The 27,609-nt window shown below is 43.1% G+C and overlaps 2 protein-coding genes across 11 annotated transcripts in view; one reads left to right on the forward strand and one right to left on the reverse strand.

The window, feature by feature from the left end:
- The first annotated feature begins 309 nt into the window (after nucleotides 1–309).
- by (focal adhesion protein tensin) overlaps nucleotides 310–27,609 on the forward strand; it is a 132,178-nt gene continuing 104,878 nt past the window's right edge. For 2 of the 7 annotated variants that reach the window (XM_026819429.1, XM_018036554.2), the window contains exon 1: nucleotides 310–1,769. In XM_026819429.1, coding sequence (XP_026675230.1) covers nucleotides 1,677–1,769 — 93 coding nt within the window. In that variant the 5' untranslated portion in view covers nucleotides 310–1,676. The remainder of the gene's footprint in view (nucleotides 1,770–27,609) is intronic. The other 5 variants (XM_026819428.1, XM_026819427.1, XM_018036556.2 and 2 more) reach the window with 5 other exon arrangements.
- LOC108632166 (putative sodium-dependent multivitamin transporter) overlaps nucleotides 23,072–27,609 on the reverse strand; it is an 8,435-nt gene continuing 3,897 nt past the window's right edge. For 2 of the 4 annotated variants that reach the window (XM_026819441.1, XM_026819442.1), the window contains 6 exons: nucleotides 26,735–26,956; nucleotides 26,470–26,622; nucleotides 26,279–26,396; nucleotides 26,102–26,221; nucleotides 25,366–26,037; nucleotides 23,072–24,398 (listed from right to left, as the gene is read on the reverse strand). In XM_026819441.1, coding sequence (XP_026675242.1) covers nucleotides 24,146–24,398; nucleotides 25,366–26,037; nucleotides 26,102–26,221; nucleotides 26,279–26,396; nucleotides 26,470–26,622; nucleotides 26,735–26,956 — 1,538 coding nt within the window. In that variant the 3' untranslated portion in view covers nucleotides 23,072–24,145. Of the gene's footprint in view, nucleotides 24,399–25,365; nucleotides 26,038–26,101; nucleotides 26,222–26,278; nucleotides 26,623–26,734; nucleotides 26,957–27,609 lie in introns of all 4 variants that reach the window. The other 2 variants (XM_026819439.1, XM_026819440.1) reach the window with 2 other exon arrangements.

The raw sequence follows: 27,609 nt of genomic DNA on the forward strand, positions 1-27,609 counted from the left end.
ACTGTCGTAAAGATATCGTGAACGAACCGATCAAAACCAATAAGAAGCTTGGTCGTAAACATTCAGTGATTCAGTATTGGCGAAAAACAACAATAACGTGAATGAAGATTTCGGTTTGTGAATGTTACGAAAGCGGAATCGGATCAGTAGCGCAGGAGGCGCAGATGCGGGGAGATGCGCTGCGTTTCAACACGGATTGTCGATTCCTTCCGCCCCTCTGTTCGGCCCTCGCGGAGCGCTCTTCGAGGTCCCGCCTGGTATTTTCTGTCAGTCGACGGTAGGCCGCGGGGCGAGCTGGTCGAGAAAACCCGATGCTCATTAAATCGAGTTGTTCGACACGCGCACCGCTCCATTCTCACGCGCTCAGAACGATACTAACGTTTGACAACCATAATTTTGTTTGACAATTACAATGGAAATTACTGACACTTAAAAAAAAAAATACGAAGTATAGTGGACTAAAATTTCATGGGAAAAAATTTTTGAACGTTGAGAGTTGATTCAGTAATGCTCGAAGAATTGGAGCTTGAGGGATTAGGGAATCAATGGTGAAACACTCATTGAGAGGAAATTGCAATCTATCGTCGGCCGAGCTTCCTCAATAATCTCGGCAGCTCATCGAGCAGGAATCGGGGATTAATTAAACAGATCAATGGACAATCGCGTTGACAATCGCCAGAAGCTAATCCAATCACAGAGATTAAATCTTACAACCCTGTGAACTACAAAGTGAACATCGATTTGACTCATGTTTCTATAGATATCTAAAGAATCGAGGTGATCAAAATTCAATCCTAGTGCGTGAAAAATTGAAATACTTTTTTTTTTCGTATAATCCAGAAATTAATCCTTTCCTCGAGATCGCAAAGTAAAAAGACGCATGTATAATGCGAAGGGGTTGATCGCGGAGACGTCGACGGAACGGAGATAAGGGAAACGGTGACCCTGTCTGTCAAGGCGTTGTATATAAAATCGACGATAGGGAAGTCGACAGCCGGCAGTGTTGCGGGAGCCGCGCGCGAGAGAGGACGTTGTTCGTCGCTGGTGCTCACGCCGACGCGCGACGCGTACGAAAGTCGGCGTGGAAACGCAGAAAAGTACCGATGCTCCCCACCGCGCAGTGTTTTCGTATCGCGGAACAGCTCGTAATCATCCACAGTCGTGACTTTGTGTCGCGCAACGTTGTACCCAGCCTTTGAACGAGCGAATCTATTTAACCGCGCGTAACGAGCGAAACCATGCTGCATGAAGAACGATTAATTATCCATTGCGGTGACAACGAGCATGTAATCAACTCGTAATATCGGAGACACTCCCTTTCGATGCAGATTCACGGTGCGCGTGGTTCGCCTGGGAGAGGCACTGGACTGTTTACAAATCAGTGACGAATCGGTGAAACCTTTGATTGGGAGAGTCTCAAATTCGATACGATCGGAAAGCGTAATCGCCAATTCAAGAATCTCTTGATCAGTTTGATCTGGTTTGAAAGCTTTCGATCCGTGAGATGGGGCGATCGCGCATCGTAGATACGAGCGGCAAGTCAATGAGGCCTTGAAGGATTTTACGGAAAGAGAACGAGGTGTGCAGGAAGAGAAGCGAAAAAGATCGGTGGAAGGGAGAAGAGGAAACGGAGTCGCGAACAAGGGGCAACGGAGAGGTGAGAAAACACTCGAGGAATGCCGTGGATAAAGTGTTTGGGTGGCGGAGGCGGAAAGGCCAGAAGAGGTAAACCACTCAGCGTCAGCCAGCCGATCCACCTGCTCGTCAAGGTAAGATTCGTCTTTGATTTGTCCCTGGGTTTTCATAGTCCGTGCCAAAGAACTCAATTAAATTCGGTGCTAACACCGTGCATGAATTTTTGGCGCACATGGCCCTTCGGATTAATTCGGCTATCGATAACTTTTCCTTTTTTCATCTCTCGAGTTGAAGAGGCGCTCGAATAGAATCTATCCAAAGGGGGGTTCTGGCTCGCGATATGCGATTTTATGACTACTCTTTAACTTCATTGGCACGGTTACGCCCCGCTAAACCGCTGAGCACAGGCTTATCCACTTAAAACTTGGTCTGAGTATATTTGGAACTATGAGTGACGTAAATATTAATTTGAAACTTTGATATGCGACCGATGAACGACTTTATTAAGCTGTTACTACAAAAGTTGCTAGACTTTGCATTGAATTCGATCTTTCAGTGGTAAAAAGTTTTTAAACTCTTTAGCCAGTCGTCTAGCCATTTCTTTATCACTCGGAGAATTTACTTGATCATGAATAATTTAGCGATTTGATATTGTCCTTCGCTTTAATTGTTTTCTACCTCCTCGGTAGTTTCTATTTAACAAGAACAAAGAATAGACGTAGACATAGTCAGTAGACAACAATTATAGCAAGCGCTTAATAAGTGACACATTTTACGATAGAAAGATGCGGTGAGGAGAGAGTTAGAAAAAAGGTCGAGTTAGGATAGGGTTAAAATGATTATTAGGCGAACGTTTCTTTTATGGTGAGATGCTGAAAAGCCTGTAGATTTACGAAGCACCGGGTCGGCGAAGTGACCTTCTACCATAGCCTGATTTATTAATTTCTTTGTCGAAGGCCTGTTTTCTTTGTGCCGATTGTTCGGGACGGCCCTTCTGTATCGATTCAATACATTGGCACGACCTACCAATTAAATTGATAATAATGCGCCGCGTTACCTGCCTCGTTACCGTGATTATTCCGAACTCTTAGGCGCAATTGTTAAATGATATTTGTTCACAAAGGGAGACCAAGGAATAAGATCATTAAAAAAAATCGGAGCAATGATGTATTTCCACGAGTTGACATCTCAGTTAAACATAGGTTTATTTGGAGTATGACTAAGAAATTTGTAATTTCTGATTGCTTTTGATAAGGCTAATACAAAAATTAAGACCCAAGAAATTTTCTATAGTAATATTCATGGCATTGGAAAAAGCTATTAGTAAATTTTTTAATGTTTATGAGGAAAATGAAAAATTCTAAATATGATAATCGTCACATTTATCAGTAAAGAACTATCAGTAAAGAATGGTCTATTGTAACGGAAAACGCGTCTAACTTGTCGAAACTTATTCAACTTATCAAAATCCAACTCATAAATTTTTCGCATTATTTTGCGAAGCTATCCGTGCTATGTGACAGGCTCTTCATGAAAGTAATTTCGCCTGATACAATAATTAAATGAAATTAAATGAAAGCACGGTCACACGACGTCGAGGAATTAATTCACGCAACAAGAAGCGTCCGATTCGCGATGTAATTAAACGGTATCCGAAATGAAACCTGTCTCATTAAAATTCCATATCGTCCTGTCACGAGCAGGCGTTTCTTCATCTCGATTATTGAATACCGTACTACGTAATTATGCGACANTATTTTACAATAATTCAAAATAATATATGTATATGTATTGTAAGTACACGTACAACCTATTAAAATTGTGAGCGCATTCTCTCACGACCCAATGGCACCCAAGACGAGGATCGTCTTGTTTCAGGTAGCAAGTCGGAGGCATCGTTAAGCGAATTACACGGGGGAAAAATCTCGCTAATAGCGGCGCGCAATTAAATAATAGTGAAGCGTGCTACCACCCGTGGTGGCGATTTCATTAAGGCGTCACTTAGGCGAATAATACCATTCCTCTTGGAATGACTATACCTATATGATGCCGTTGCAACTGCAAACATCACGCGATCGACGATTTTAACATACGTTTACCTTTTCTATTTACACCGAAATAACCGCATCGTCGAGATCATCCGAGACGCAGCTAAAAAAATTCAGCTCTTAACACTTTTTATTCCTGTTCTCAATAATCGTTTTAAGAATCTGTTCATCTCGACGTGACTACGAGTGCGAACTATACATGCTCCAACACCAGTACCCCGTTGTCTGTTATTATAACCGTACTATTATCGATACTATACACCTGTACGATCGGTTCTGGCGTATGAACGCCGCCCATCTCTTCGGCGAGCACGCTCCGCAGCTGGCAATTAAATTAGCGAGCCCCTGGCAATTCTGCGACTTTTTGCGGGCGACGGAACTTTATGTAATGGTGCTCGAGCGGAGATGAAAGGTCTCGGGTTCAAGATCCGAACAGTGTCTTTGAAATTTGCTTAACATAATCCGTCGCGTTTATTAATACTTGATTAAGTTTTTCGAATTTCTCTCGTCGCGATCTTAATTAGCCCAGCTTTATTCGAGCTTCTTGAGAATTTTTCAAGGGTTCTTAAGTTAAGTAACTTGCACACGTACGCACTCGGCTGAACGTTCTGTTATTAAACATTCGTGGGACAGAATTCTTTGCGTTGCATCACGTCCCACCCGACTCCTTTGCACAAAGCTCGGCAATTAAATCGGTGCACCTGCCAAGCCAATTATGCGAATTTCTGCTCCATTCCGGTCCATAGTGAACATACCGACACGTTGCGTATCATTTCCCCTGTTCGATTTTTCATAGCAAACGCAGACGCCAATGTAATCAGTGCAAATTGGCCAACCCGAACGGTTTGCACTGTTATTCAAAAAAATTCCAATATAACTCTGGTATGTCCATGTATACATGTGAAAAATTCGAATTGGTTTGATATAAAAAAAATATCCCGCGAAACAGGATCGATCGATTCGCGGAAAAACGTTCGACACGCTTCGATTATCTTTGGTTAAAGGTTAGAAGGCAAACTCGCATGGCTGTATCCCTCTCGGAGAATCAGCGGAGGCTCATAATTCTCTGGGAAGATTAGGAAAGCCTCATAACTATCGTCATCATCATGCATGCACACCGGTAACCGCTACGTGTACTAGATCGTATGTTACGCGGGATATGTACATGTATATGGCCACATGCCATTAATTCGTTCACGTATCCACAGCAAAACAATGCTTTATTGACAGGAGCGATCGTTTCTTCAAAAATTAGGTTCATCCTTTCCGAACTATTTCAGAGTAATACAGTTCTCTCTTCAATTATTATTTGCCTTATTCCATTATAATATGACCTAGATATAATGAAAAAGGAGATCAATAAAACGTATTATCACTCCCTCACAATTCAAGGAAAGAACTTTAGATCTGATACAGGATATTGAAGTAATTTTTCATTCATACTTATTTAAAGATCTCCAAGAAGATTGATATTAAAAAGTACAGAGGAGTACGATAAATTGATTGGCATTAAATTTCATAGCTTCGAGCGTCACTGATGTTCAAACAGCGTTCTTTTCCAAAGTGAAGCGTCAAACTGTCCGATGGACGCGCGTGGGCGTCTAGTGCGCGATAATGTTGTGACACCACTTAAAAGGTGTAAAGTAAAAACCGTGTGTGCGAAGCAAACAGATTTCGAGTTTATTGAGCGAACGCCCGCCGGCGATGGCGAACGTTTCAGAAGCCGAGTACGCGCGCGTGTGGGCAGATGCCTTCTAACCTTTCGAAAGATCAACAGCCCCTCTTTATCTTAACGAACTTGCGCAGAGATTTATAACTACGTAACGATTCGATTATTCTATTAATTCGAATACACCCTTCATTCCGTTGAATTGTCTATGCAAATTTCTGTACATATGATTAATGGAAACGAACTCAAGACTTCGTTCCATTCATTTTAAAATTACTTGCAATCTGTTGTTGAAATTTGATGTAGTTCTGCATATTTCATATAATACGAATCTTTTATTCACTTTAAATTCATGTGTAGATCTTGTAAATTAGAATTCTTCGTTCTGTCATGTAGTTGTAATGTTTTCTGACGCGTATGTTGTTGCACGTGGTAGATGATCGGTGTTATGTTAATCGAAATTCAGAGCAAATAGCCCTAACAAGATTAGAACGAGCTAGTAAATTACCCGATGACACCATCCTTGTCCTATTTTTGGCGACACCGATGTACATCCAGACACCAAGAGTCTCGTCGTCCGAAAAAAAATTGTCAAAAATAATATTCCTTCAAACGGTCGACGATCCTTTTTTACATCCGCTCGCCAAGTCTGGCACCAAAATTCTTCTGTGAAGGTCGAACGTGAATTTCTGGCATGCCATACTTAAAAAAGTTTCGCTGGCGCTTTATAGAAAGAAGAAAATTTTAAATGTTTCAAATTTTGTTGAAAAGAGTTGAAATTTGATTTCCGGCCTTCCCTGACGTAAGGAGGAAGGAAAATGCGAAAAGCAGTGCACAGAAAGAGACTTAACGAGCACCGAGTCAAAAGAAAAGAAACGAACGGGAGGCGTAGATTAAATCGCACGATATCGCGACTAACGATTCGAGTCCTGTGCGAGAGACCTCTTGAGATTCCTTAATTGCAGCTGCACGCCGGTGCGCAATTAAAAGTTCTTCAATTGGGACACACGTATCGCGTCGCACGGTGTGTCTCGCAGTTTTATGCACCCTACCCCGCTCCCCCCCCCCCCGGGGTCAACCGCGTCTTGAAGTCTTTTTCGTCGTCGGCTTATCCTCGGGAGTCTACTTTAGATTGTACTCCGTTTGACTAATGGTTCCGCGGTATCAACAAATCATGTCGACACAAGCAGAATTTAAATTATTATTCTCAATGAGATATGAATTTTAAACTTGTATAGGGAATGTATAATTCGTTGACTGATAATAAAATGTAATAGAGAATATTTAATCAGCTTCCCTTTTAATTATTCTGCGACAGGACGTCATTAACCGAATATTTCATACGAGATCCCAGCCGAAGATTCCGTTTCAAACAAATTCCTACAGGGCATATATCAAACCAATAAATTCCAGGGAAGATTGTCGTCATTGCTCCGTCGAACCTTGGACTTTCCCGTGAGTCGAGCGCGCCCTGAAATAAAAAAAAAAGTGCAGTATGCATACTCGTAGATCTTGCCATGGGGACATTGAGCGATGGCAATAAGGAAGCGGCAAAAGGTCCGCGTGCCTGGGACGTCTTTCATTGTTTCTGAATAATTGATGCGGCGCTTGACCGAGCGAACAATCAACCTGCTCGACTGCGACTCGTTCGGTACGAGCCGATCGACACAGCGGTACACGCAGCTGATCCATCAACGAATTATCTGAAATCACGAAAAGTATTCTTCTGGATGTTGGCGCCTGCGCACACGCGTGTATTATGATAATTCGAGCAGTAACGTGAAATGTCAGCAGCTGCGTCGTGTGCACTCTCATTACACTGCTTGCGAGTACTGAACGCAGACAAAAAAAATCTATTCATATTCAGACGAACGCAAAACTCACAGTCTATTGTCGTTGCACAAGCGCATAAAGTGCATTTTCAAATGTCATTTGAATTCATCAGTTTTCTTCTATGTGACCAATTCATGTTAAACATGAAAATAAATAATATTTCTATGAGAGTTTCTGTGTAGACAATATTCTAATAAGATGTTTAAATAAGAAATGCTATATTTAGCACAATGCGGAGGAAGGTATTTGTGAAAGTTTCTAACCGCAAACGTTTACATTTGAGAATAGTTTCCTTACGGTGCTCTCCGCGTCGCAGTTTCCTTTTGGAAACACGGTATCGTGCCTTTGTCCACGATTCGAATGCTCGTCGGTGCGGCTCGATCACGGTAATTCCAGGCAATCAGCCCGACAAACCCTTTTCACCGGGAGTCCGCGACACGACGGAATTCTTCCGTGGCTCGCGAGGTGAACAAAGGTCGTTGGATGATTTCTCGAGAGCCCGTAATGAGCAACGTGAGAGGAGCGAGTGTGACGGAAAATACGTGAAATCTGTTTGTCTGCCTCGGTTAGAAGCCGCGCACAATAAGGGACGACATCTTACTTTACATACAATTAAAGAGCCCGGCTATTCAACGAATTCCACCGCGCAAAAGCTCTCCGTTAACTCTTTTGCGCAATTACAAAACTGAACCGAGCGAAGCGAAAGAAGAATCGAATCGCGAGGAAAGCATGCATCGGTTCAACGATCGTTTCGTTTTCTTCACGCTCTGATTTCTCGGGATGGCTCTGACCCCGATTCTCCGATCATCGGTTCAAACGATGAATTTCAATTGTTTTATGACTCGAATCGGAAAAGTTAACGAGGCCGTGAACGACGACGTGGCGTTGTCGTTCGGTGTGGCCTGGGCTGGTCGAAAAGTCATCGACGCCGCGGTCACGTCTCTGATTTCTCACGAGTGCCGCGTTTTTTCCTCTGCCCCCGCTGGTCGGTCGTAGACTCGTAGTCGTAGAGATGCTCGTGGCGAGCGAACGAGAAGAGGTACGAGACCGAGGCGAGGCGAGACGAGGAACGCAGTCTACCGTGTATAAGAGGGTGAAAGGTGAAGATCAGTTAAGGGTGATATAGTGGAGGCGTTTAGTTAAATCGATCAGATAGCGAGTTTGCATGGCCTGTTGGTGGCACCCTCGTGCGTCCGCCACTGTCTTTCCCTGAATTATGAGCAACGTCCATCTGCGAAACGCTTCTTCCTTGATCCGTATTCCCACAACGCAGCGGTCGCGTACTTATACACAACTTGTGGTTTCCACTGAATACACATGTACACAAGCACACGAGAGTCTCGCCAAAGAGAGAAACGGAGTAGCACGTTTTCGTGCTCGTTAGTATTTTACTTGCCGATAATCTTCTTAGTACTCAAGTCACTAAACCAGCGCGGCGACTCTCGTGGACTGTTGCATTTAGATTAACACGTTTTAGATTGCCTACAAGCGTTACGCCAATCGTAATGACACCACTTAAAACGAGAAGAATAATCCGTGAGAGGATAATACATCGACTGGGCTAAAAGTGTCCGCCCAGGAAATCATCTAATCAATGGGCAGAGTTTCCAGAATTACGAGACGCTCTTTAGGTTGTCGATTTATCGCCGGTTTACGACGTGAAACGAGCGTTTCACTTCATCAACGGTATCGGGAACGGTCCATGAGTACCAAGGATAATAGGTCGACGAATAAACGATCATCGTACCCATTACCTTTTCCCTCTGACATCGAGTTTAACACAATTTTCACATACAAGAGAAAATGCTTGTTTTCTTATAATATTGTTTCCCAATATCAAACTCTAAATACAATAAAAGTTTCAAACAATACATATAAAGCGATATTTTGAACAGTGGGCTACAAATACAATACGTAAAAATTACGGTTCGTTGTTAAAAAGAAAAAAATGTATAAAATCAAATCCACTTTTTATATTTTTTTTGTCAACTTCGGATTTTTGCGTTTGATTTATTGATCGTTTTTGCGTTAAATTAAATGACAATGAAAATACTCGTCGGCCCTCAGTCGAAACTCGTCGGGTAATTAAAAAGACTCGAGCTGGTTAATGGGTTCCGATTTCCGTGCACGCGTAGCGTTCCGGGCGAGCGATTCCATTGGAAATAGGAACCAAGTGACGCACGCCTGCCTGCGATTGTTGTATCGCGGATGAAAGCTGCACGCGGCGTGGGTTTGCGCAAAGTCGGAAAGGAGAACGGAATTCGATCAGTCGGATAAGTGTTTTAAGCAGGCTCCCACTTCTCCTCGCTGTTTGGACCATTAGCCGCGCCACGGGCTGCGCAATCGGACCGAAGAATCGGAGCCACGTAATGGTCGCGTGCTGACTTCCGCGAGGATCTCCTGCATTTCCCACGGAAATCGCGATTCCGCCTGGCCGACTGCGGACAAAGGTGTCCGCGAGAACGGGAATTTATGAGTCGAATTGATATCTTTAATGGATGACGTTGATAAAACGAAGCTGACTTTCCCTCCCTTTGTGCTCGCACAAAGGTGGACGATTTAATTGCTCGGTTCGGGGACCATCGTTTTAGATAGATCATGTTACGCGGAGACAATGACGCAATGCTGATTTCTCAATGTTCTGCTCGTTCTACGGATGAAAGATAATGCGGTAATGAAAACGGACTCGTTACCTCGTTACACTCGTATAATAGAGTGACGTAGTAAGTAAAATCGAATCGCGTTATATAATTCTCTCCCATTTGGCAGCGGTAAACAACGCTATTAAGAAAGATTTAATTATCACAATAATGTTGCATAGAATTCTCGTGCACGCGAATGGGAAAGGTGATTATGCTCGAATGTCGTTGTCCCAATTGAATAAAATTGTTTCCAATTCTTGAATTATTAACACTGGATTAGTCGATATCCCCGTTTCTGAAACGCGAAGCTCGTATTGCGGAACATAAATTACAATATAAATAGTTTCATAGATACACGAGTACAAAGTATGGAAGTCAGCAATGTGACATTTCGACTGGTCATTCTTATTACAAGTACAAGTTCCTTTAGCCATTTGGCTGAACATAATTTCGTACATTTATACACCAAAGATAATTTAGCATAAAGGTTAAAAGTATGATACTATAGCATTTCCGTCTCTTAAAAGTCGAAGTGCCATTAGGGTCAGCCACTTTTCGCAATTGTCCAAACGATTATAGCGGTGCTGGTGGTTCCACTTGTCAAGAAAACGCGGTCATGCCACGATCATGCTGTGTCGTATGCATGATGACGATGACAGACGTCGATAACGCGTCAGGACTGGCGCGATGGATCGCATCACGATTCGTTTCTCTCCGTCTTAAATCCAGTTAACTGGATCTTTAGCTACGTGATTTGGAAGATTTCTTCGCGACGTAAAATGCAGCCGTTCCAGAAAACGGCCGGTCATTATTCACGATATTACAAGCAGGATGCAGGAAGCGGGACGCGTGGTCGTCGTTCCATATGTATCCCGTTTTGGCACACCTCCCGAATATTTTGTACCCCTTTCCTTTCGAAATAGCACGGCCCCCGAATATGCACGCGCCAGCCAGATTAAAAGTCGCTCCGAATTTTCTACGTCCTCGAGCACGGATTCCCTGTAATCCTGTCGCGAGAGGCTGTAATCCACGCGCCTACGTGCAAATCCAAATAGAGACGGAAACAGGTGTGCAATTATCTGGCGCCGTTTATCCTTGGATTTTATAACAGTCGATACTCCGGCTGTTGTTTCGAATGGCTTCGGGATCATTTGTTTCTTTAGCTCGAGGGCCATTTTGATTCTGAATCGTACATCCTTTTTAATTGTACTACTTCCTCAAGTCTAATTCTGTTATTTAGTATTACTCATTCATTCTAACTCTATAAATAGTGGAAGAGGATTTATTTAATGATAGTATTAAAGATTCCCTTAAATAACGAGTGAATATTTACTCTATTTCAGATAACTAATATTCTATAATAAATTTGCTCATAAAGTCGTCGCCATTCTATCAATTTTCTTACAAATACACAAGCAATGACGTTGACAATTGCGTGAAACTAGAATCAAAGCTTTTCTCTTCTGAAGAGGTTTGGGATAAGCGCCGCGCCGAGGGAAAATCTTGACCCTTATTAAATTTTTCCAGCAAGATATTCAGCAGGGTGTGAAATCATTATCCGCCTCATTTACCGGTCTCGCGCGTTTCGGGATTCCTTCCTCTTCTTTCTGTCATGCCCTCGCATCTGTTATTTTTACCTGTAACAACCTCCTCGTGTCTGGCGCGGCGACTAATATCCGCAGCCTGCATCCACGGGCCGCGACAAAGACGCGCTATTATGCACGTCCCCGACACGCTGCCAGCTTTCAAACACCCCTTTCGCGGGTGCAACAATAATAACAGTGCGTCTAGTCGCCTGCGCGGCATAGGAACTGCAGGAAGCATACCGCTGCACGGTCTCGTGGTTCCTACAACGACACTTCCGCTGTAATTAACTGCTCTGACAAGTTAATAACGTTTACGAAGTCGTATGATAAGGTAATTCACACTTTATATGTGTGTTAGTTTTTATGTCCTTAATAATAAACAATTAATTTGGTGATTGACGTATTTTTTCTACTGTTTTAATTAAATTAATAGTAATAAAACTGAATTTATTGTTTTCAATTTTATGTCATTGACAATTAAGATATTCATAACGAAAACAATCATACTTAAAAAAGAACAAATTGAGATTTTTCTGAATAATTGTAGAGAGAATTAAAATGAAAGAATAGAAATTGTAGACAAAGGTTACTTCTCCGGTGATATATTAATTTGAAATATTTGAAAAAAGCAACAAGGAGAGTGGGAATACGGAATCACAGTTAGTCCGAAAGTATCCATTCCGTGACGTGGATTTATGGTCGGTCTGAAATCGCAGACGTGTATACCTACGTGGATCGTGATCCTCGATCTCTGTTGTTTGCCCGCGCGGATCACCGCGAGGGTAACCTTTGGACACGTGGGTCATTTTGTCGAACTCAACCGTTTACCATCACCCTTCCGCCAGGGAACAAAACTTCACGGAGCATCCAGAGATATTCGACGGTAATAGAGACCAGAACTAAAAAATATTTACCCTTCAGGAATTACTAATCTTTATTGTTTTCGATAACAAAGTAAATAGGTACGTATTGAATGCATCATAGTGCATACAAAGACACGCAAGCATTTTCGCAAAGATTAATATGAAAGGGGAGCAGGTAATGGCGAAGCATTCAAGTCTATTTTTCTAAGGCGATAGGGCGTTCGATAATGAACGTAATCACGAAGATCTAACGATCGTCGTAACTCAATGGTATCGAGTACAGTTACTCGTGTCCGTGCTCATAATTCTCTTGGCTTAATTGTATTAATAAATTCAATTAGGGAGGTAGACGTCGCGTCGATTGAACGATAGCTAGCCAATAATTGTGTAGACGCCACGATTGGAAGAGATACGTAGAGGAGCGGCCGGAAGGTTGCCCTTACTCGCAGATTCGAGAGTCTGGGCTCGCAACGTTCTCTCTTCTCGTATCCCCCCACGCTTCTTTGAATCTTCCGGGACGAAGTTCGATCGATCGGATGGAAATTCCATTCTCGTTAAGTGCCGTGGAACAAGTTGGAGATATTCGAACGGGTTGGCCGTGTCGCACGATACAGGAGCAGAAGGGAAGATAGGCGAATAGGGGACGCGAAGAGGTGGAGCAAGAAAGATGGAAAAAGAGATAGATACAAGAGGTAGAGGACGAGAGGTTTGTACAGCATCTGCTACCAAGGCGAAGCAGATTAGAGCAGGTCGGGCACAGTAAGATTTCATCTCGCTTGTCCTCTCTCTAGGCAGCCGCTTTTCATCCTCCTGCCTTCACCTCCGGTTCCCCTTTACCCGCGTGCATCGTTCCATTCTCCTGTCGCCCTTGAATACCTTTGCCCTAACGATAGAACGCGCCTGGTTAAAGTAAACCGAAGGCCCTTTCGCGGATACGCATCTGGACTCTTATCGTCACCTATGAAAAATCGGAAACCGGTTTTTCATTCTCGTTCAAAGAATCGCTCCATCGTTAATATGACAGCTTATTACACGCGTGTTTATTTGGTGATCGTCGTTTATCGTATATACGAAGTCGCGATCACAGTTGCGCGATTTATACATGATTGAACACGCTTCTGCTTTAAAGGAAATCAATCTCGATGACGTACGGAAATTTTCTTAAGTGCTTGCATCCTTTAGAGAAATCTGAGCTTTATTGTCGTTGTCGATTACGTTGGTTTTATTACGTAATTTACATGAGTGATCGGAACATGTTTCATTACGTCTTCATAAATCGTGTACGAAATTACACTATAAAAATTGCAATTATATGAAGAAAATTTTTTTTGTGGAATTCATAATTTAAACAGTATGTAATATAAATTATGTACATTATGTATAATGTACTAATTTAAATTGTATTTATTTACCGTACGGATTTACATAGCTACGCATAAACTGAAGACGGAAGGAATCGATTAAGGAAGTGTAGTAGATGTTCCCCACGCCACCCCTTACTAAGTTAACTCGTCACACTGTGAAATCCTGTAATCCCCGAGGGAATGAGTTGAACCCCGTGCGACGAGGAACACAATGGCTCCGGTTAAGTTAAGGCGAATAAATGGCTCTTTCGTGGGTCCCGACGCATATCTAAATATTTCGAACGGGCCCCGCTAATGTGTCGCCGTATCACGAGGGCACGTTCGTAGGGTCCCATTAAAGAATTCACCGCTCGTTCAAGCCGATCACGCATCCTGCTTGAGGAAGAAACGTGCGCTCGGCTGTCGCGGCGCGTCGTTCGGAAAAGAGATTTCACGGAAATGCATCGACTGCTATCGAGCAAAGAGGCATTATGCAAATACAAAGCCCAGAGATCGGGCGAGGCTCGAGGTTTAACGTATTCCAGAGTTCCATGACACACACAATTAATCATCGAGCATTGTGCGTTCATCGTTTAATATCTATACCGTTCCCTCATTGAAAAGTTCGTTCGCATTTTCGGAAACGTTTCTTGCTTTACTCTTTAAAAGAGATTTGCAGTTCCAGAGATGCGAAGCTCTGAACGTCACGAAATGCAAATACCCGTGGAAATGTGGATTGACAAATTCGTCGAGTACGATGCGTATACAAATACATACGTATGGTATATGGATATACGTACATATGTATACATAATAGTAAATGCTGGTGCTTTTCGAAGTAGAAAGAACTGGCGTGCTTTATGAGGCTGAGGGATATTGATGTTCAATGCGGGTGGCTGACGCATCGTACAAAATGAATTCAGTGAAGTTAGGAGAATTTATTGCAATAAAATATGATTCGTTTTAAACTGTAAATTAAACGGCGAATATCTTCGATGTTCTACACTTTTTTAAACGATCATTGAATTACTTTGACAATCATGTGATTTATTACATTAACTTTTTTACGGACTCTCGTCTCAGCGTATATTTCAGCTTCATTATTGCGAGACGTAGCTATTTATATATTAAATTGTACTCCCATCGGAGCCACTCAACTCTTATTTGAAATATTTTTCACTGCAATTAACAAGTTTTCTAGGTATTGCCAGTTTAAAGTGGCTAACTTTGTGCCCATATTTTTAAAGTTTGACCTCGTTTAATCCAATATCCAACTCCAGAAATTCATTGCTCTACTGTTCCTTTTTGAAAGGGTATAATTTTTCAAGACGTGCAAAAGTGCCAAAGTATGTACACTTTTTTAAAACAAAGAAAAGCCTGGAAGGACCCGGACGGGAAGGGGTGAGCGAAAGTTCGCGTACGGAGTATGGCGAAGGTGTGTAGATCGGGTCGAAGACGGGATGGCCATAATCTTGCGGTCGGAGCAGAACGGAGCAGAGCAGAGCGGAGTGTGGCGCGATGAAGAGGATTCCAGCGTTTTCGCCGCGGGGCATTATTCCACACGTGCGAACATTTCGCGGGGAACAATGGTCCGGTCGTTAGGAGGAGTTTTCGTCCTGAGTTAGGATCGTGTCCGGCTCGGTATTATTCCGACGGGTTCCTGGAACGGCGTCCGTTTGTCGGCAAAAATAAGAAGCCGTGAAAAACTGTGAAAGCTGTGGAGGTCCTCGAGGAATCTGCTGCTGCTGCCGCCGCGCCGTCGTCGTCGAGACTAGCAGTCAGGCTTTAACCTACCTCCTTCCCTCTACACGTGTTTCCTTTTCTCTTTTTCCTTCCCAAGCTCCTGCGGCCCTGCCTCTTAGCCGCTTTTCTTCGTCGCACACGCTCATTGTTCGGCTCCATTGCTTCCTGGGAAGACATTTTCTGAAACTAATTGGCCCGCCGCCTCATTAGACACGAAACTCGACCGCCGAGTGACCGAGTCAGTTCGCAGTCACTCTGATTGTCTCACCGAAAATTTGGATCATAAAGAGATCCGGGTCAGCAGATTTCAACCGAGCGAGTCACTTAATTATTATGTGTACGCGTGTTCGGTTAGAATAAAAAAGATTGCGGTGACTTTATGGCAAGCATATTAAAATTCAGTGCTGTCCCTTATTCTCTATGGCGTTCCACAAATCTTGACTTTATTCTACATGGATGTGAAAAACGAAAGGAATTCACGTTTATAACATCATCAACTACGACAGGGATCATCGTTATGGACACCTAAACAAAGATCGATTCACAATCGAGGCGAGTGAACGATTCATTCAAGTGGGTGGATTCGTAGATGCACCCACGCAGCTCGTGCAAGTGTATGTGTCCGAGCGCGAGGAAGACGACAGATCGACATAACGGTGGGAGGTGAGGCCACCCGTGGAAGCGTGTTTTACATAATCGGTCAGTTGCGAAGGGTAACTACGCGTTCGCGAGCCGGATGCCCGTCTCTCGTGAATATTCCCGGTCGATGCGCCTGCTACCAGCTCGATGGAAGCCGCCTGAGGATCAAAACTCCTCCCTGAACTTCGATCCGTGGAGTTTAGATCCGTGCTGCACCTATAATATCATATATACCTGTACACTCTGACATTGTACACCGCGCGTGGTTTCGTGCAGCTATTGAAACGTGTTGCATCAACGAGTTCAGGTATCAATGCGTACTACGGTGAAAGATCTAATCATCGTTTGAACAGAGACGTAATAAATCTGCCGATGCGCGTAGACACAAATCAAGTGATATCCTGCCTTTCAAGAATCGTAAAATTCGTAGAAACGAGAAAGGTGTAATTTAAGGTGGATAGAAGAAGGCTTCAGGGGCTCTAATCTCAGGAAAGGGAAGGATTTTGTGGATGGTTGGGCAAAGACAAAGGAGTATCTGATGATCGACGACATCAGAGATCCGTTTGGCCAGGCAGAAGGCGCATCCTGACCTCCCAACGAGATAAGTCGTCGTGGGACTAAACTCGCAACCGACGCGCCCTTCTCCGATCGACCAGTTACTCTTGGATCACCTGTACAATCTGTCCTTTGCTTCCTGGGATCTCGAATTTCGCGTGAAAAAAGTTGGGTGTTTCGTTTACACGGTCCGGCGAGAGAACAGGACTGTAAGTGGAAAGGACAAAGAATTTTAGGTATACTTGTTTTCCCTTGGATGTGTAAATCCCTGCAGGCTCAAGTGGCCGTTTAGATGGACCTGCGGGGACGAGATTAATGCGTCAGCTCGACGAGCAGGGAACCCTCTCGAGTCGTGTCAAAACATGCGGACCTATTCGAACTGCCACTGGTGCGGCGTTCACAATTATCGTCTCCACAAGTTAAGTGCTTCCGTCTACACCCAATGGGGAACTCGAACGAAAAGAAATCATCAGGGAGAGTCGGGACGTCGTTTCTGGTTGAACGATTAATTGTGGTTCACACGAAGGAAGGGTGGAAGATTCTGGAGTCAGATTATTAGGAAAAGGGCTGAGAACCCAGATCCTCTTAAACGTGTTTAAATATGAAAATATGAATACCATCATAATTGATTAAGCATGTTTATTGTACAAAATCTCTAGGGATTTCTTTTATTCCTATCTTCCCACAGCAGAAGATTGAGTTACATTTTATGGTATGGTGAATACACAAATTCTACTTGCAATTTGGCGTTTATTGCGAATCATGAAATTTGACTGGCGTGAATCACGAACAAGATGCCATGAGCAACGGCCGGCTCTCTTCAAAGCGATGCCGAAGAGGCTGCACGCGTGTGGGATCGCGGTGGGTTCGTTGAGCGTGAACGACGAAAAAACTGTTTCAAAGGGAAACAAAGTCTGGCTTGTTAATCCGCTTGGCACTTGCCAGGGACCGGGGCGAGTCGAGAACCGTCGCATCGGTCGACCCATGATTTCGAAACTGACATCAAAAATCGAGCTTCGATTCTGGCACTGTCTCCAAATCGTTACGCAATTCGGTCATTGCACTTCGCTCTAAAATTCAGCCCCTCGACTCCCTGAGTCACCGTTGTTTCTGCGAATTTCCGAAATATCCCTGGCTGGTACAGGAATAATAGTTTAGATTGTTAGCTCGCTCTTAGAACTACCGAAAATGTTTGCTTTCGGGTGGTTCAAATACAGCGAATTTCTCAGTGACCTGCACACTTCGCGCCAGAATTCATGAAAAGGAGAGCTAAATACTTGCACAAGATTAACAATTTGAAAAGCCGAGGAATTGAGAACTGAAATTTTGAAACTTTGAAATATGTCGTAATACAAACAAAATACAATACATAATTATTACATCAATTAGTGTTTTAATAAAAAAATTAACGATACGACAATGATGGTAAATTTCCTCAATTAAGAACTCGTATCACAATCAATTAAACTCTCGAGAGACATGCCCGAGCGTAACCGATTAACCGCCACGTGCTAAGTAATGCAAAAAGCGTCGTCTAAATTCTACCTCGGCCAAGTGTTTCCCGGAGCGTGTCGCGTCTAGCATCATTGAAGCCGTGTTCCGGTCGGCGATCGAGCCACGGCACGATCGTTAACGTGCGTCAACTGGGAGGCGAGTCCATCAATGTCCAGTCGAGGCTATTGTCTTCATCCCAGCGGACATTGTTGTCGGTGGTCGGGAAAAGATACTTAGATGAACGAAGGAATTCGCAAAAGCCGTGAACCGAGCAGAAAGGAAAAGGAGAGAAGAAAGAAGCGGTATGTGAAACACGCGTTGTCTACGTGAGCAATGAACTTCTTGGATTCCATAATTTAGTTAGATAATCGTGAGCAGAATGGACCAGACACATAAACTTCCTGTTTTTCTTTAATACGTATGTAGTCGTTCAGCAAGTAACTGGAATTGTTCGTGCGTAGAAAATGTTGACGAACAGAACGAAGGTTATTCGTAATGGGAGACAGAGCAAGTTCCGCTTCTCGGTCGATTTTTAATCGGACTCCGTGCACGCTTGTCGTAGAGTAGTTCTTTATCTGATCTCGACGCAATTATTCCTGCCTCGAGGGTAATTAAGCTCGATGCAAGACGAATCGATTTTGATAAGCGATCAGAATACGACCTCGTCTACCATGGATTGTGTAATCGCTCCGTGCCGCCTGGTTGTTTTCTCCTACGCCAACACAAGATGAATCCTCTCTCGCGATCACGATAAAGCCAATCGGATAATTATTTAAATACAGTCATACGAATGAATAGAGTCGTTCGTTCATAAAATTGATGTCCAAGATTATATTGAACCATTTTCAAAGTTGTTGCGCTTTCTGAATAATTTTGCACGCAGCATGTTCTGTAGAAAAGTTATTTCAGATCGGAATAAGAGAAGAAAGGAGAAGTCATTGAAGGATTCAGTGGTCTCCACGGTTATTCGATAGAATGCACATAAGTATGAGGGGTTTGGTCACAATGGCCGTTCGAACTTTTGAAGCGTCCTCGGGTATCTCTTCTCTTTCGCAGCCACACGGTCCGCGAACTCGCATTTAAAATTGAAATCATGCTCTCCTCTCTGCCACGAACCTTCGTACTCTCAACCACGCGCATTCTGCCTCGGTACGATCTTGATCATCGGCGTCCGCTCTTTTCCACCAACTTTTTTTCCTCTTTCATTCTCTCGGCATTTTTCCATTTTTTTTTCCCCCACTTCGTTCTCCTTCCGTCGTCTCTTTCCGTCACGTTTCACATTTGCTGCGGTCCGCTCATAAGCGACCACGCGGCGTCCCATGAATTTGCATGAACTCGATCCGTCTGGCGTTTGTCCAGAACGAATTTCTAACAGCGGATTTCTAACTCGGCGGCCGAGATTCATTCATCGATCCCGACCGCCAACTGCGACCGGATGAGTGTTTACGTTGCCACGGACCCGTTTGCGCGATCAATCTCAGTTTTTGGATGCTGCAGCCACGGGAGAACTCGGTGAACGTTTGTTCAACACTGGGTTGGGCCGCTCGGTCGGTTCCACTTTTACCGGTTATTTGATTTGTGTAGCACATTGACTCCCCCGGCGATGTAAAATCGAATGTTTACATTTGATGCTGCCACCGGTTCACGTGCAAACAGTCATAGTCATCCGTTCGACTTCGAGTTCGGAACAATGGATCAGCGAGTATGTTATTCCAAGAGTCCGGTGAATGTACGTAGTAATTTGAGCGTTAAAGTACACATTTACATTTCACGTAAATTGTTTAACATAGTAACAAGAATTGTTTCCACGTTTACCTCTAAAATTGTAGTATTAGCATTGCAATTATTTCATTGTACTATTTATACTAACAGAATTACAAATGTCTATTTTTGAGTCAAATAAATGAGAATATAGAAAAATAGAAAATAAATAATCTTAATCAGTACATAAGTAAATAATTATAAATACGAGTAATCATAAAAAATAATGTGATCTGCCGATTCGTCTTTAAACGGGAATATATCCAGTGGCGATGATTTCGCGTATTTAGCTGTCAGTAAACGATGACCGTTAGCAACAGTTTCGCATCTCGTATCGCGGCACGAAGGTCGGGACGAGAGGTTGACTGGGTGGTTTTGCGGTTGAGTACTCCGAGCCAAGTGCCTACCTAGCCTCAGCGCAAAACGAGCACGTTTGCACGGGACGAAAACTGTTGGATATTTCTTCGAACACAAGTCTGGTTTTTGTTCGTTTTGCAGACTCGGCTAGGTGCCGCCGCGGCCATAAGATCCTATGGATCTGACGTAAGATGGATATCGTATTCCCTATAATGCATAGCCGGCCGTATCGTGAATTCCGTGAAGAAGAAGCGGCGCGGCGCGCGGCGTTGCGCTTCCTCCGGAGCTCGCGCACGAACTGTCTTTTGCATAGGTTATCGTAGAAGACCCAGGATACGGTCAACCGCTGGCATTCTTTTTGCCCTGACCATAGTACACCGCAGCGTGGTGTAGGTAAAATACAGTTGGCCACCGGTCCTGCAAACCTTTTCTTGCGTTTCTTCCACGTGCCTGCGCAAGCACAGCACACCGGTCCAAAAGCCAGCTTCCTTCTTCAGGAATCTCAAGTATTCTGTCGTTGGAATTTTCAGGTAGTTTCCATTTAATTGAAACTTGTCGTTGCTGGTATATTGAGAGGTAAACGGCAAACGGCACGAGTTTTTGCGTTATTACGTGGGAACATTTTCACCGATAGAATTGACAACGCTTGAGGTGTTTTAGAATAGTCTTAATAAACGGAGCTTGTTACGTGTCACGTCGCGTAGCATTTAAATAGATAATATTTTCAGTTGTAAAATACGTTTCAATTACCTTTGATAAAAATTCGCGAGTCGATCTCACAATTCAGCCGACCCGTAAATAAAATCGAGTGAACCTTTTGCCTCAATGTGATTGCTATTACAGTACAAACATAAATTATTTGTTTCAAACGTTAATTAGAATATGTCAAACGGAAACGTTGGAACGCGTTGCGTAACGATACTAATAACATTCTCGGCTCCGGCTATACTAGGAGTCGTTGTAACGAAAATTCTTTAGATGGAACAGAATGTTCGTTTTTCGGTCAACTTCATGATGAATTGAGTAGGGAGTTTCGTGAAAGGCAAAGAAGTCTCTCGAATGGTGGGTGGGCAAGTTCCTGATGTGCAGCTGATTCTCCCATCTGCTTATTGCCTTTTACACTTAATAAATTAGATAAATGCAGAGAAAGAAATTAAATAATCATTTATTATTATAATTGATACTTTCATACAGATTGATCATACAAATATTGTTAAACAAATTACAAATTTCTTGTTTAATGTTTTTCAAATAGAAATGTATTATTAATCAAACGTACAATTTGCTATAATCCGCGATCTTTCCCATCCGGTCTGCTTATAGTCGTAGAGAGGAGGTCCCCTGATTGCGCGAATATCCGCAGAGGAAGAGCGTTTCACGTTCGCTCGAAAGCCAAGCAATTTTCCACGAGGAGAAAGGACGCGCCACTAACAATTAGTGTGCTTTCCTAGATTCGTGCTGGTAACTGTAGCTTCTGAAACGCCGGTTCTCTCGATCGTAGGAGGCGCAGCGTCCAGGAAGTAAGTTTTGCAATACTTGACTCGACTCGCCAAGATCGTACGATCTCAGCCTCAACGCGGTTTAGCGTTGTTTTCTTATGAGAATACTTTACTGCGGTATTGCGGCGTGCAATTCATGGAAATAACGTTCTGATACACGAGTCCAGTGACGGTGCGATGCGAACCGGAATTCGTCGATTTGAGTTGCTCGCAAATGGTTCATTACCAACTATCGTTTATTACTAGGTGAAGTGTATTCGCGTTGTAATCGGGCAATTATTCTTTAAGCACTCTCAGGAACATTACTAAATGTTTTTGAATTCTTTCGTAGAAGACTACCATCAGGCAGTGATTATGGTACTCTTAAAAATGGTACATTATCCTCGATTCCTCATTATATTCACTTTCACCTGTAATATTAGGTGTAAAATGCTTATAAGAATTATGTTTGACCTGTAACAGTGAGTTTCACTCACATTCTCTTTCTCCATAAGATAGAATAAAATTAAATAAAATTGATAATGTGAATAATACGAATTTTTTAATACTCTCTCGTTGTTAAAAAAAATACGACACACAACATTCTTCTCGCGTTACCAACCGAAAAGCAACCCTTAATCACGTTAACAACTCGGATAGGGGCCTGTTTGAACGCTATATCGGGTATTACGTTTAACGGCGACGTTCTCACGCGCGTTCACCTCCTTTATTTTTTTAAGGGCCGTTCATTCTCGCACACGATGGGTGTGCCTGCGTCAACAAGCGGCCACCTTAGGCTCATACGAGTTGTTCCTCGTACGGGGCGGTGAAATTTATGTGGCCGAACGTGTGCGAATCGAAACACGTGACCCACGAAAATTTCGTTGCTCGATGACGCGCACGAAACGCTGCACGCACCACGACACGGCACGTCGACAGGAAATTAATCGACTGGTCGCCGCCGCAGGGGCGCGGCCGTTATTTTTATTTCCGAAAAAAACATCGCTGTATCGTGCGACGCGCACGGAAGCGACTGAACGTTTTTAATTCGAGCTTTTGATGCCCTCCGTTCGACACGTTCGCATGTAATTCGATGTTGAAGCGTTTCTGTGGAACATTTCACTCGCATGCACCTCTTTCTGTGATCCGACAGATTTTTTTTTTCCTCGCGGCATTTACCGGAATGAAAATTCAGTTTGGCCAACGAATCGTGCAAACGAACTGCGATTAAACGAATTATAGTGCGTTTCCCAGGCACGGAGATAATTGCGCGATAAATTACGACAATTCCGCTTCCGCAAACGATGGAGGGGAACGCCGCCGTGCCGTTGTTCGTTTTATTTTCACGCGTGAAAGGGAGGAGGAAAGAGGACGGGCGGCATCGAGGCGCGATGATCGTTTTCGGTGTGAAATTTAATGAAACGGCCGGTCGCTTTCGCTGAAAGAATCAATTATCTCTTTATAGCGTGTCTTTGACAGTGGTACAGGGCTCTGGCGTGATAACGTGCCGAGTAGAATAAGGCTCAATTAAACGAGTTACTGGATCGTTCCACACCGTTGTGAATCGCTTACCGACGATCATCGGATAAGTTGCGGTCACACTTCTGCGAGTTTTGCAAAACGAAATTGATTGTCTTCAGACTCGGAGCGAGCCTCTATGACCCAGATGCCTCGCTGGGTTCATTCACGGATAGCCCACATCCTTTTTCCGCCTATCGTCGCTCGTTAAGTTGCAACTGAACAGCGCGGAAAGGATGACAGGCCAGACAACGAGCCGTCGGTGAATTTAACGCGCTCATACGGAGCGGGCCAGAACTGGTTAGGGCATTTTATCGAATTACCATGGTGCCGAGTTACGGTTGATGGAATCGTCTGGACGATTAATAATTGCGAATAACGAGACGATACTGGATCAACCTGTGTTTACTTTATTAATGAGTATTATTAAGAGAAGCATGCTCGTTTGTTACACCGTTCACGAAATCACGGCGTTTGTGTACGACGGCATTAAAACCGAGACGAGATTTCCAAACGAATTTATGAGATTTATAAATTATTTTGCTCGTTTGGTAGGCGGAATGTCTTATCTTGCAGACTTACGTGCGAGGCTCCGAACAGCAAACTTCATCTCGTGACAATTAATATTCATGACAAAATTTCGAATTCTGCATTAAATTATCATCCTATATTAACTTCCCTTAACCGGAAAGTCGTTTGTTACTTTAAACGGATAATTTCTTGGTGCCTACATGGTATCTTCCATTCAGCAACTGTAACTTGATAAAAATCACGTGTACAAATTTTTATGGAATGCATTTACATGCGTCCCATATGAATAATAAATTCGAAGACTTAAAGTTGAACACTCAAACAAATTTTTCTTTCGCTTTCGTTTTTCTGACAACTTCTTAAAACGAAAAATGACTTAAAGCATTTTTCGCTTTTTATGTCGTTAAAGGAGGATTACTTTGTCGAACAAGTTGTTATCGATTTTCGATTTTATTTCCTATTTTCCAAGACAAACATTTGACTGCTGGTAGTTTTCGCCGCGTCTTCTCTTCGTCGCCTAATCCGGGCCGCCAGCATGGGTACGAACAAACTCGGATTCAGTTCACGAGCGTTCTTGTAGAGTATTCTGTTCGTAACCAGGCTAGTTACATAGCCCACGAGCAACGTGATGACGAGTCCGAGAGGAGTGTACCACATATACGAGATACGGTATAAATACAAGTATGAAGAATTGTCGATGTTCCTGAAAACGAAATCAGAATCATCACGATCCTATTAGCTGTAATTATTAAAATATTTAAGTTAACAGAACCAAGAGTTTAACATTTGTGTATACGCTAGAAAGCATTCAACGTAAATGGTCTGAAAAGTAAAGTGAAAAATATTATCGACCAGTATGAAATCGCGTGGCAAAGAGAAAGCAATACTATATGTATGCATGGAACACCAGAATTTTAAATAAGGCCGTAATCATGGTTTATTAACTGGTAATTAGCGTTAGTTACCATCGTGGGAATCGATGAAAAACGAGCTGGTCGAGAAAGCAGCGAACGGAAAAAACAGCCAGAGGAAGTGATCGCCGCTTCTCAACTGATTATAATTATTACTACCACGGAATCACTGCACGCCCATGCTGTCGTGTTTCAGCATTCGCGCACTCGATAACGCGCATTCTAGACCGATTCATTGCTGATTTATGTTCCAATTACGATTCGATGTAAACGAGAGTATCTGACAACAACATCTTCCGTTTTCAATAAATTCATCGCGGCTGTTTCGCTATCGATCACGCCGCGCCAGAACGAAGAAAGGAGCTCGCGAAAAATTGCGTACCTACGATCTGTCGACCTTTAGTCGTACGTTTCACTACTCCTTTTTGCCGCGGCTACGTTACCAGAGCAAATAAACCGGCGGCACGTGTATGCAATTTCCTTGTTGGAAAGGAAATCTTGTTCAAGCGAGAAACGATGCTAGATACGATCCAGCAGCGCGAATACATAAAGAAGGAATCATTGGAAAGCGTTCAATATTGATTTTAGAAATCGGATTATGTTAAATTCGTTCCTGAATCTATTAATAAATTATTATTATCATTTTTAAATTAATCTCAACAGAATCGTTTCCTCAATACTGTCGAAAAATTTTATAATGCTCGACCTCAACTTCGAACTTTGAACTTCGCTCGCCTTCTTAACAAACGGGAAACTTACTGGTTATTAAAATGCTCCAACTGGAGAGTGGAATTATCGCAACCGTCTATGGATAATGGCAATGTCTGTCCCTGTGATGTCCCGGAAATTGTGGATCCCAATGCAGCCCAAATGCAAATGGTCAACGCTGAAACCATTCCAACGATGGCACCGGTCTCGTTCGCTGCCTCTATGAACATCCCTAGTGTGAAAATTCCCAAGATCGGTCCGCCTATCGCTCCGCTAATGCTTAGGGCAGCTTGGATCAGCGAGCCCATCGATTTAGCCAGAAAGGCGACCGACAAGCAGAGGAAACCGTTCATGATTGCGAGCGCTTTGCCGATCATGGTGGCCCTCTCTGACGAGAAGTGCATTCCGAATTTGTGACATGCCGGTTTCACGTAATCTTCCAACGCCACGGCGGCCAAGGAATTCAGCATCGCTGAGATGGTGCTGAGGCTTGCGCTAAACACGCCTGAAATGAAGAGTCCAGTAATCCCCGGTAGACGGGACATCCTGTCGGCCGCGAAGTACGGGAGTATCATGTCGAACATGGTGATTTTTCCGGATGTGAACGGATCACAGTCTTTGTAAACGGCATAAACGGCTAGACCGCAGAACGACGTGAGAACGCCAAGTGCCATGGTTATAGGACCACTCAGAAAAAGTGCATTGGTTGATGTTTTCTTATCTCTAATAACAGAAAAATTAATTCGGAAACGAAACGTAAATAACTCAATTAATAGACAGAACGTACTTGGCAGTGAGTAAACGTTGAACCTGGACTTGGTTCACGGCGTAAAGTGACAGGAAGAAAGTGGTACTGCCTACTAATAAGGACCACCAGGTATGCCTTATCGTTGGATCAATTCTGAAACTGGAGATCAAAGGATTTTTCAATTATATTTATATATTCATCTCGTTGAGTTCTTACTCGAAGAATTCTATTCGACCACCCGCTTGAGCGATGCTCCACACGTTGGACAGACTTCCGTCAAGATCTGCGGCTGCGACGCCAAGAACGCAGGCGATACCAGCGAACATTAACAATGCTTGGAACACGTCGGTGATCAGAACAGCTTTGATACCACCAAGAGTCGAGTAAAAGGTGCAAATGAAACCCACCAGCAGAACGCTCATGTCTCCTGATAGGCCGGTAGTCGCTTCGAGCGCTATCGAAGGCGCAAATAACACCACTCCCGTGTACAGGAGGAGTTGCAAGAAATTGGCTGTGCTGGTTACCAGACGAGCTGTGACTCCGAACCGTTTCTCCAAATACTAGAATGAAGGCAAGCTAAAATGAAGGCACTGAAGAAGTGAGGCAAGAAGTTCGCCAGATCTCAAATCGTAAATTGGAAATCGCTTTGTTGGCGATCGATCAAGCAATTACCTCGTACACGCTCATAACGTTCAACTCGGTAAAGACGGGAAGATAGAAGAACAGCGTAATCGGCGTTCCAATGAAACCACCTAAATACAACAGCATGATTTGCGTCCCGTAAGCGTAATTTTCCGCGCTGATTCCGAGCAATGTTATTGCAGACACGAAAGACACTGTCAGAGCTATCGCTAGAGTGACCGCGCCCATTGATTTGTTCGCCGAGAAGTACTCCTGTAATAATTAGTCAGATGTAATAAGTACCATGTAATATTAAATGAACAGCAGTAGAAAACAAAATTTAATTAACCAGAGTATTCATTTGGAATAACATAATACTGAGTTGAAAATTAGATTTTCAGTCAATTGTTAAAAAAAGTATAAATTAATACAAACGAGAAAAATATCGAATCTTATTAAGGATATGTAAGGATAAGTATTGGATATACAGTCAATCCCAAAAGTTTATGTACCTTAGAAAAACGCATTTCCTATAATTAAAAAGAAATCAGACGTCGGAAGAACAATGCTAATAATAAATAGCTACATGCTAAAAAGTATAGAAGGAAATATCCAATTATTGACGCTGACGAAAAGTTTTTTATACAGAAGTTGTAGGCACTGATATCCTCTAAAAAGAAAGATTCTATGCATTTTTCTTCTAATTCAAGTATTTAACGAGTTAAGTACAGTTAATTGGCATTTTATTGGCATTCACGAAATCCGACCATCCCAGCGTCGAAACGGCGAACTTTTGGCAAAAAATTTCGTTTTTCCTCAATTACTCCTAAACCGTTGAATCTACGTGAAAATTGTATACGACCTTTCTTGTAGAGGATGACGAGATCTACAATTTCTGTATAAAAGTTTCTCGCTAGCATTAATAT

This window comes from Ceratina calcarata, unplaced genomic scaffold (genome assembly GCF_001652005.2).
Source record: "Ceratina calcarata isolate Rehan_Ccalc_2016 unplaced genomic scaffold, ASM165200v1 scaffold151.2, whole genome shotgun sequence".
NCBI classification, from domain to species: Eukaryota; Metazoa; Arthropoda; class Insecta; order Hymenoptera; family Apidae; genus Ceratina; species Ceratina calcarata.